The 10,149-nt window shown below is 59.6% G+C and overlaps 1 protein-coding gene across 1 annotated transcript; it reads left to right on the top strand.

The window, feature by feature from the left end:
* Positions 1–5,063: 5,063 nt before the first annotated feature.
* Positions 5,064–9,277, top strand: ENDOU (endonuclease, poly(U) specific). Its single transcript, XM_074853600.1, has 9 exons — positions 5,064–5,474; positions 5,934–6,183; positions 6,385–6,420; positions 7,106–7,277; positions 7,404–7,603; positions 7,866–7,979; positions 8,061–8,167; positions 8,533–8,675; positions 8,887–9,277. Exons 1-9 carry the CDS (start codon positions 5,064–5,066, stop codon positions 8,999–9,001), a joined length of 1,548 nt encoding a protein of 515 aa, XP_074709701.1. The 3' UTR covers positions 9,002–9,277.
* Positions 9,278–10,149: the final 872 nt, after the last annotated feature.

Genomic DNA, 10,149 nt, shown 5'->3' with positions numbered 1-10,149 from the left:
ATGATCCCGAGGGGCTTTTCCAACCTGAGTGATTCTGTGATTCTGTGAACTAGAGGAGCACATTTTCCAGATGTTTCTGGGCCTGCGCATTCCCTCCAGGCCACAGGCTGGATGTGTCTCGGGGATTTCCCTTCCTTGGCTGCAGGCGAGATGCTGGCCCGGTCGGCTGGTTTGGCTGGAGAAATCTCCACTCGAGGGGAAAACTTGACCCTTGTCTGGTTTTCCTGGTGCAGGCTGTGAAGAGCAGCCCGTTGGGGAGCTCACCACCGCAGCCCACAGGCCTGCATCCTCCACAAGCTGTTTTCCCTCAGAGCCTGAGCATGAAGGTCCAGCCCCACCAGAAATTCCCATGGAGCCACAGAAGCCCCATGATGTCCTGAGGGTGAGGGAAAACCTGGAGAAATATTCTGGAAAAGGGCAATGAGTCCGGGGGGGTGTGAAGGGGAGGATGGCAGGGGGGGATGGAGATGAAGCTTGGTGTGGGGCAGTCCAGGAAACGCTGGACTGTGCAAAAATGTGGCTGGAGACCTGCCTCCTCGAGCAAGGCGATGGGTAAAGCCAAAGTCTGGGCGAGGGTGCGATGCAAGGGGCGAGAGCTAACGGCATGGTCGGGCACCGGAGCGAGCGCGGCTGCCCGGACTCCCGGCTTCCCGTCCCGCGTCCCCGAGGCCGGGGCTGGCTCCGCGGGCTCAGCGCCTGGGCAGTGCCCGTCCTCTCCTCTCTTCAGCCTTAATGCGAGAGCTACACGGAGCCAGCCCCAGGGCGCTTGACTCACCGCCCTCCCGCAACACCTCTCATGGGTGAGGGGAGGAAATGACTGAGGGGTGAGAAAGAAGCCAAACCTGGTCCTTATTACACCAAACGCGGCTCTCCTGGGCCAGCTAATGCACCCCGGGGAATTAAGGTTGTTGCAACGCTGCTGTGTTGGCAGGATGAATTGCAGGCAGGTGCTGCCTGCGCTGCTGATGGAGGTTAGAAGTTGCCTCCCCTTGGCTCAGGTGGTGTCTGGAGGTCAGTTGTCACCTGCCGAGGTGGAGGTGCCCAGGGAGTGATTCCCTCCTTGGCTGGGAAGAGACGGGGAGATGAGGGGAAGAGCTGAACATCTCCAACATCCTCCAGCAGCAAAACGGGTTGAGGAGGTTCCTTCCCGCTCGCCTCAGTTCTGCTCTCCAGAGCAGAACGGGAGAACAGCAGGATTTAAACCCACCTCCAGAAGGATGGTGAGCTAGATCTGGATTATTCTCCTGATGAGGTCTTGAGTGGAGGCCCGTGAGCGGCAGAGCTAGGCAGGGGGGGGATGTGGATGGAGATCGGCTCAGGGACGATTGCGATGCCTCTTTGAAAACAAGAAGGTTCAGAAGTAGCGTGAAGGTGCCCTTGGAGGCAGGACGGGTGCTGACCTATTCCAGTCCAGTCACTCCCATGCCTTTGGTGTACTGGTCAGCGTGTATGACAGGACTGGGAAGCAGTGGGAGCCAGGTCCCCCCCAGGCAGTGGTAGCACGAAAAACTGTCTCTCCTGCTGGATACACCATCTGGGAACATCCTCCCCTGGGATGCACTGAACTGAGCCTGGGCTGGCCCTGCTGCAGCCAGGGAAGAGGCTGGTGACCACAGCAGGCATGGGCTGAGCTCCCCCTCGGCGTTACCCAGGGCCGTGGAGGCTCCCTGGAGAAGGGCAGCCCCACGCAGGGTGGGGATGGACCAGCTCTGGGCTTGCCCCAGGACTGAGACCGCACCGGGATAACCCACAAAACCGACTCCCTGTGCAGCCTCGACATTGAAGCTTGGCCTGTGGTTATGGCTCAGGGTTTTCTTGTGCTGCTGGAGGACCTGGAGGCTTCAACAGAGGCTGGTGTGTGCTGGAAGAGGGGCACAGCCTCCAGAGAGCCGCTGAGGAAGGACAGGTCATTACCTCCAATTCACCAGGGAGCAGAAAGTCGCCCCCAGTAAGCACCATTTGCATGGGAGCATGTGGCACCATTGAGGGACCGAGCTGCGGCACTGGTCACCAGCTCGCATCACTGATGGACCTGCTGGGCTCTGGCTGGGCAAAGACACCCCACTGAGAAGCTTTCTCCATGCTCCTCAATCACCCCTGTGGGTCACACGTGCGAGGAGTGGAAGCAATACCGGATTTACCAGCTCTCCTCCCACTCTGGGCAGCCTATAATTAAGCCGTACACATAATGAGTTTTGGCAAGGTTTGGGTGCAGCCTGCCCGTGAAGTCCTCGGTGGCATCATGCTCCTCCCTCCCTTCCGCGCTCCCAAAGGACCCACATATAGCAGGGAGTGCCAGGGAGCACCGTCATTCCCAACCTGCTCTCCGGGACGCTCCGAAACGCCCAGCCTGCCGTCGACGGGACGATGAAGACCTGGATCCTTCTCGTCGGGGCAGGAATAGCCCTGAGCTGCGTGTCAGGCAGTGAGTAATGGAGCCTGGCTTTGGCAGAGGGGCTAAACCAGCCGGTGCATCCCATGGGAAGGGGCCAGCGATGGGTTGGGTGGCAGCGGGTAGTGTTGAGGGCACTGCCATAAGCCAGGAGCTCCGCTGTACTGGGGCAGCTGGTTCCTTGCAAGTTTGGATCCAGCAAATCTTCGCAGGGGAGAGGGTCAGGGTGTTTTCATGCTGGGGGGCTTCCTCGAGCTCTGGGGGACTCAGCTGGGGAGGAGGAGGATGGTTCATCCTTCTCTTTGATGGGTTGAGACTTACCCTGGTCTTTAGCTTTGTCTACCAGTTGCTTCCTGGTGCATCTTGCCGTGTTTTCACGGTGCCAGCCCACCTTCCTCTGGCTCCTCCACCCTCCCACACTGGAGGAGGACAAAGGGAAATATTTTTCTAATATCTTGCCTACGGTCCCGCCATGACCACTGGAACTGAGCAGAGGAGCCAGTCAGTTGCAATGGAAAATGCAACATGAGCTCAGGTGTTTCTCCCTTCATGACTCTGCGGTTGTTATGAGAGGGGTCGGGCTTGGGGAGATGATAAAGAATAGCTCTGGCTTTAAGGCAGATGCTGCAACAAGGAGTGGCTTGTCAGCATCAGGATTTGGCTCCCAAATCTCCCCGGATCCTGCCTGTGACTCGGTGCCTTCGTTGCCATCATCTTGCACAAAACGTGAGCTGTGATCTATTTGCAAGAAGGACGTTTCCTCACTCCTGGCGCTGCCAGCGGGCTGTATCTGGTGTTTCAGCAGCAGACGACTCCCCTCAGGATTAATGGTGAGGCGTTTTGCAAGGCCGGTGCAGAAGAGGAGCAGCTTCTGCTGCGAACCAGCCGCTGGGTTGCCTGGAAAACAGGATTTCCCATGATGGTCTCATCTTCTTTAATGCAAGCGCTAAATTCTTCTTGCTTGAAGGAATAACTGGGCTGCTCGTGTCTGGGAAGCTGGGCAGCTCCTCTGGCTCGTGTCGTGGTCTGTCCTTGGCACATGCTTCGGAGCTATCGGAGCGTCACCCTGATGGACCTGTCTGAGCTGCAACACCTCCGCCGTGTAGTAACTTTGCTTATCCTCGGCTAGGCAGGGCAGTGGTGGGAGATTTTGCCTGATTATCTCACAAACAGCTTGCACCCAGGGTTATATGTGGTTTCAGGAGCCAGGAGTATTGTAGCTAAATATTTGGCGAGCTCAGACCATCAATAGTTCTTTTATTACAGGTTAATTTGTCCTTCAAATGGGCCCTTTTAGAGGCAGGGTTGATCTTTGGTCCGTGTTTGCACAGCGCAGCGAGGTCTTGAGTCAGGCCAGGGACTCGCGGACGCTGCTCTGACACTAGCCGTAACTCCTGTTCGTGTACTAAACCGAGCTGAGAGGGCTCCGTCGTGTCTCAGACATTTCCCCACACCTTGGTGAATGGAGCTGCTCAGGAAATAGCCTGCGTTTTCTCGGTCAAAACTTTTTTGGCAGAAATGAAAATGAGTTTGTTCTTGTCCAAAAAGCCGTGCTCAGGGAGGGATGGATCTGGCTGAAGGGCTAAAAATGAGAAAGAAATATTTGTCTGGCTTTGTGCAGCCAGAAAACATCTACTGGTTGGACCAGACAAATACCGATGGAGTAGCTGAGTGCGGACGCGCTGTGCTGAGCACCGCTGGTCGTGTCCTCCTGCTCCCACCACCGTCCCTTGGCTGCAGCGTCACCAGCTCTCCCAGCAGCCCTTCTCTCCCCGAAAGCTCCAGCAGCCCCTCTAAACTTGACCATGGGGTGACCGACTGCTCTGCAGCTCCTTAGGTTCGTGCCCATGTGAGGATGAGGAGCAGACACCCTCCTGCAGCCGTTCCCCCTGCCCTGCTCGTGGTCCCTGGGTGGGGAGAAGCCTCGGCACCCTGCAGCCAAGCCCCGCGGGGGACGGGTCCATCTGAGCTCCCTCCTCCAAAGACCCTGCAAGGCTCCCGGCCCTGGTTGAGTCACTGAACACCCCAGTATCTATGCTTTGCTGTGACACGCTCTGGCAGCACGTGCCCAGGGACTGGGAACGTCTCAGCGGTGACTGATGTGAGGGCAGTTCCTGCCTTGCACAATCCCTCCGGGAAGGCTGCTGGAAAATGAGCCCCAATGTGTGATTCAGGCTGATCTATCCCGACTGCTGCCTGGGGAATGAGAGGGATTCCGTCCTGAGGACAGGGACCTCAGCTGACAACCCCACCAGAGCTCCAGACCTGGCTGCTCTGCTGCGTGGACTGGTGAGACTGGGGTGTCTGGACACCATGAGCATCACTCACCACCCAAACTGTGGGTGCCCTTTCCCGTTTCTCCCTGAATCAGTGTGAGCAAAGGTGGGACTAAAGTAGCACCGAGGGCCGATGGCCTCCAGGAGCACCTCAGGCAACTCTTTCCTACCAACACCCCTCTTGCTGCAAAGCAGATTTGTGGAAAAGGACCTGGTGAGGAGAAGCCAAACAGGAGCCAGCAGTGTGGCCTTGCAGCATGGTCAGCCAGCCTGGGCTGGGTTGCCTGGTGGGACGAAGAGGTTCTTCCTCTCTCATCAGCACATGTGGGACCTTGATTATGTGACTGTGAAAAGCACAAATAATTTGGGTGAGATGCCAGACAACAGAGCAAGAAATGCGGGTGCAGAGAGAAGCCAGCACGCGTGACACTTGGAGGTCACTCTCGTCACTGCTGTATCGGGATTTGCCCCGAGGGCGTGTGCTGCCGGAGTTCAAGGTTGGCAACCCAGAGGTGTTTAAGATGTTGCGTGATTGCAGGTTTGCGAGGGAAAGCAACACCCTTTCCTCCAGCGATCCCTTTACAGGCTGGCAACGTGGCTGGGACGCGGCTTCTCAGCACGTCCTTGGAGATGGTCACCTCCCTGGCTGGAGAAAAGGGGTGCTGGAAAAGCCCTGCCCGTGCTGCCGGCTGTCCCGCTGCTCCCGTCAGGAGCTGACGAGCACCTTCCCGAAGCAGGTGGTCTCTGGGCTGTCGCTTAGTACAAACCCAACATCTTGGTCTCCTACAGCCCCTCTTGGCTTGATGGCAAGTGTCCATCATCCAAGACCTGGCACTTGCCCTGTTCAAGGCACAGCTTGAGTTGCTGCGTTATTTTTAGCTTTGCCACCATGTGTAATAAAGCATTTATCATATAAATAGCTCGGGAAGGAGTTCCCAGTTTTCCCAGCGTTGCAGAAAGAGCGATGGGGTTGCAAATAAGGGTGTCTGGAATGTGGCACTTCACCTCTGGCCAGGAGACGGCAGGACCTGGGGCGCTCCTGCTCAGCCAGGCATTAAAAGGGTGAATCAGAAGGAGCAATTAATGGTGGGGAGATGAGAACGCGCTTCCTGGTGGGAAGTGGCCCTGACGTGGTGAACATCAAATGGCTGAAGAGAAGTGACCCACGGAGATGTGCATCCTGAGGATTCAACCGGTCAAAATGTCACCCCGAAATGCTGACAAAGGATCCCAAATAGCTCCAGGGTCGGAGCTTGGTCCTTCAGGCTCTGCCGGGAGGGGGAGTTGGGCAGAAGGAAGGATGCTGCCAAGTCACGGGCTGGCTGGGGCGGGGTGCTCGGTCTGTCCTGAGGCCCACGCTGCTGTTTCTCTCTCCCACAGACCTGTACACGGCCCCCGACTCCTGCGAGGGACGCTGCGAGGAGCCCTACAGCGAGGAGGACGAGTGCCACTGCGACGCCAAGTGCGAGACGTACGGCAACTGCTGCGAGGATTACTACAGGCACTGCCAACCCGGTGAGCATCCCCGGCTGACAGGGGGGCTTGGGGGGGCTGCTGTCTCCCTGAGGCTGCCACAACCCAGCCGTGGGGTGCAAAGCGGTTGGCTGCAAGCATGTGTCCACCTGTGTTGATGTGTGTTTTATGGCGGGGGTCCTGGGCAGCCCCCAGCCCACGTCTCCATCACCCTGAGCTCCTTTTCCTTTCGGCTCCGTGCAGGTGGAGAATGGGCCGAGGAGGCAGCTCGCACCCGCGGTGAGTAGCTCCGCTTCTGAGCAAGGGCGACAAACCACCACCCCAGTTTCACCCCGTGTGCTTGGGACAGCTCGCTCCTCCGCCACCCACGGCTCTCGGGGATCAATGGCATCGGGGTGTCACGCTGGTTTCTGGCCGTTTCCGCGCCTGTTGCCAGCTGCTCCAAGCCGCTGCGTGTCATTGCTGAGCAGACGGCGCAGCGGGAGCCCCAGCATCACCCGCCTGTTTACCAGCAGCTTTATCTCCCATCACCAGAGCCGGGGGACGCGGGAGGCATGAAGCAGCCAGAGGCAGGAGCGAGCTGGCCTTTGCATCCCCTGGTCACTGCGCACCTAAAATGTGGGGGAGCGAGAGGGGGCTGGTCCCAGAAGACGTGGTGCAAAGAGCAGCATCGTGCCTGGGAGACGGGGGCTGATGCTTCCCAGCTCACCCAGTGCTCAATGAAAGCCTGCAGCCCTGGGGCCAGCTCTTGTCCCCAGGGTGTGGGGTGGGAGCAGGTTGGGGCCCCCCTGCACCCCTTAACCCTCGGTGCTGAGCACCCAGCTCTCACAGTGTCCCAGGATTGGGACACCCCTGTGTCACCCCAGCATCGGGCGCTGCATCACCCTCGCTTCTCCGTGGGCAGCTAATCTGCAGCCCCAGGAGCTGCTGCCTGCTCCTGCCAGCCTCCTGCCTCTCCTTGCAGACGGTTTCTCCAGCAGCCGGGATGCCATCACCGACGAGGATCTCCTCCGCGTCTCGGAACAGCTTTACAGGGCGGATCACAACAAAGCCCGCCCGAGCGACATCGCCATTAACCCCCAGTACCAGGCCTCCCCCGATGAGACGGGCGACCAGGAGGACCGCTCCCCGTGGCCGTGAGTGTGGGCCAGCATCCTCAGGAGTGGCCAGGGGCCACCACAGCAGAGGCCAGCCAGGGTGCAGGGCTGGTTTTAGGGGGGACATTTGCTTCCCTGCTGAGTGGAGGATCCGTGCTATCCTAGGCTCTACAAATACGTCAACGAGGAGCTCTTCTCCAAACCCACCTATGCAAGCTTCGTTAAACTGCTGGACAACTACCAGAGGGCAACTGGCAGGGAGGAGGAGGTGACGGCAGAGGAGCTGAGGGAGCAGGACAACTTCCTCAAGGAGGTGATGAAAACTGAGCTCATGAAGAAACTCTTTGCCTTCCTCCACCAAAAAAGTGAGTGTGGAACAGGACAGGGCTGGCCAGGGGGTCCCTGGGCATTGGGTATCCCAAAGGAAAGCCCCAGCTGGGTGGGAGATGACCTGGGAGGAGGCAGACTGGAGGAGCTGCCAGGACGTGGGAGAATTGAGCAGGGCAAAGCTGAATTGTTCCCGAGGAAGAGGACTGGGAGAGGGATGGGGGGAGCCCTGGCTCTGCCTCTCCCTGTGCTCCCACCCTGGGACACGGCCCCCTCCTCTCCACGCCGCCTTGCCTGCAGACCGCTACAGCTCCGAGCAGGAGTTCGTCGCTGATTTGAAGGAGATGTGGTTCGGCCTCTACTCCAGAGGCGACGGCGAGCAGGACTCCAGCGGCTTCGAGCACGTCTTCTCAGGTAGAGCCCGCACCAGTGGGATGGGGGGGACCAGGCAGCACCGGGCTGGGGGGCTCACCCCAGCATCTCACTTGTGTTTAGGGGAGGTGAAAAAAGGGAAAGTGTCTGGATTTCACAACTGGATTCGCTTCTACCTCCTTGAGAAGAAGGGCATCGTCAACTACTTCAGCCACAACTTTGACGGGCCAGTAAGTGATCCCAAATCAGCCGCATCCCAAATGGGGCGATTCAGAAGCATTAGAAGATGCTCCTCACCCTGCCACGTCCCTTCTGCCTCCCTGTGCGGACCTTGGGATGGAGGCAGGGTGGGGAGGTCCCAAAAAGACGATGCAATGGGCAAAAGGGGCTCCCAAACCACAAATGAGAAATTTGAGGCTGGGGGGCTCTGTCTGGTGGCTCCTCAGACCAGGTGAAAGCTGGTCTGGATCTGGCTCTGGAGAGGGCATGAGAGTTCCTGGCTTCGTGTGCAGACGGGCTTTGTTTGAATTCCCTCCCTGCTGCACCCGGAGCCGAGCGGAGCCGGGGCTCTGATCCCCGAACCCCCTTTCTCTAGTGGGACACCTACCCCGACGTGCTGGGGCTGCAGTTCAGCTGGGACGGCTTCTACAAGGAGGTGGGCTCTGCCTTCATCGGCTCCAGCCCCGAGTTCGAACTTGGGCTGTACACGTTGTGCTTCATCGCTCGTCCTGGGAGGGCGTAAGTACCGAGTCTGTCTGCATCTGTCTGTCCGTCTGTCCTCCAGCTGTGGAGCCAGCTGTGCCCTCCTGAGCATGATCAGCTCTGGGGCATCACGGGTGGGGAGGGCTGGGGATGGAGCAGTGATGGTGTGGGCCACTGAGCACCCCAGAGATGCGGCTGTGGGGCTCAGGGGTGGAGCAGGGCTGTGACACAGGCTGTGTCCCCACAGATGTTACCTGAGCCTGGGTGGCTACAGCCTCAGCATCCAGACCTACCCCTGGACCAAGTCCACCTACGGCAACGGCAAGAAGTACATCGCCACGGCCTACGTGATCTCGCCCTGAGGCTGGGAGGAGCGGGGGGCAGGGGGGGGTGGTGACTGCAGCCCTGCTCTGGGGCCCTGGGCTGCCTCACGGCACTGGGCAGCACTGGGCAGCACTGGTCCCGCTGTGGGAGGTGGCCGGCCGCGCTGCAGGACCAGGGCAAGGTACCAGCAGGAGCTGGGCAGGACGGTGGTGGCCGTGCCCTGCGTGGAGGCAGCGAGGGGCTGGAGGCAGCAGCCTCAGCCCCCCCCCAGTCCCGGGGGGTGTTGTGTTCCCCAGTTACAGCAGAAGAACAGGGGGAAGGGAGAGATGTACAGCAGAAAGTAGCACACCCGAGTGAAATAAATACTGACCCTGGATGGAGAAGTGTTTAATTCCTCCGTGCCGGAGCTGCTGCTCGCCGTGCAGCCTGCCCTCCCCATCGCTTCTGTGCCAGGGACGGGCATGTACCAGCCCAGGGTGGGTGCTGGGACCACCGGGTGCTGCCAGAGCCGCATCGAGCCCAGGGGCTGCACCCTCTTCCCCTCTGGCTGCAACCTCCAGCCCCAGAGTCCCACGGGTAAGGCTGCTGCAGGGAGGGGACATGGAGCAAAGCCTGTCCCTGCGGTGACAATCCATCCCCTCACCCCTCCAGGAGCCCTGCCGGGGGGGGGGGGGGCGGACTGCAGCCTGCCCAACAGCAGGGCACCCCACTGGGGATGGATCTTTTGGGGATCCTGGGGAAGCAGGGATGGCTGAGACCCCCCAGCACTGGGGCACGTTACCCCAGGACCCTCATCTCCATTTATCTCCATCACTTCCAGGGAGCCGCCCCTCCTCACTGGGGGTCTGCTGGTGCAGGACACTGTGGGGGTGAGGACACTGGGCCAAGCGAGCTTCTGCCAGCCAGGGTCAGTGCCACAATCTGTGCCACTTAGTCCTCCAGTGTGACACCCAAAACTTGTCCCCTGCCTTCCTTTACCCCCCCTGCACCCAGCTCCTCTGGGTGCAGCAGGCTCAGCCTCCCTGCCGTCTCTGAGCGCCAGGAGCTGCTCCTGGGTCCTGCCCTCAGGAACTGGGGACCGAGGAGCCGGTCGAGCTGCTGGGCCCCTGGGTCTCCATCCCAGAGGCAGCCTCTCCCTGGGGCCCATCACAAGGAAATTAGGGTCTGCGGTGGGTGCATCCTCCGT

Source organism: Strix uralensis, chromosome 33, assembly GCF_047716275.1.
Source record: "Strix uralensis isolate ZFMK-TIS-50842 chromosome 33, bStrUra1, whole genome shotgun sequence".
In the NCBI taxonomy this organism is placed as follows: Eukaryota; Metazoa; Chordata; class Aves; order Strigiformes; family Strigidae; genus Strix; species Strix uralensis.
This window is presented reverse-complemented; position numbering and strand designations above follow the sequence as displayed.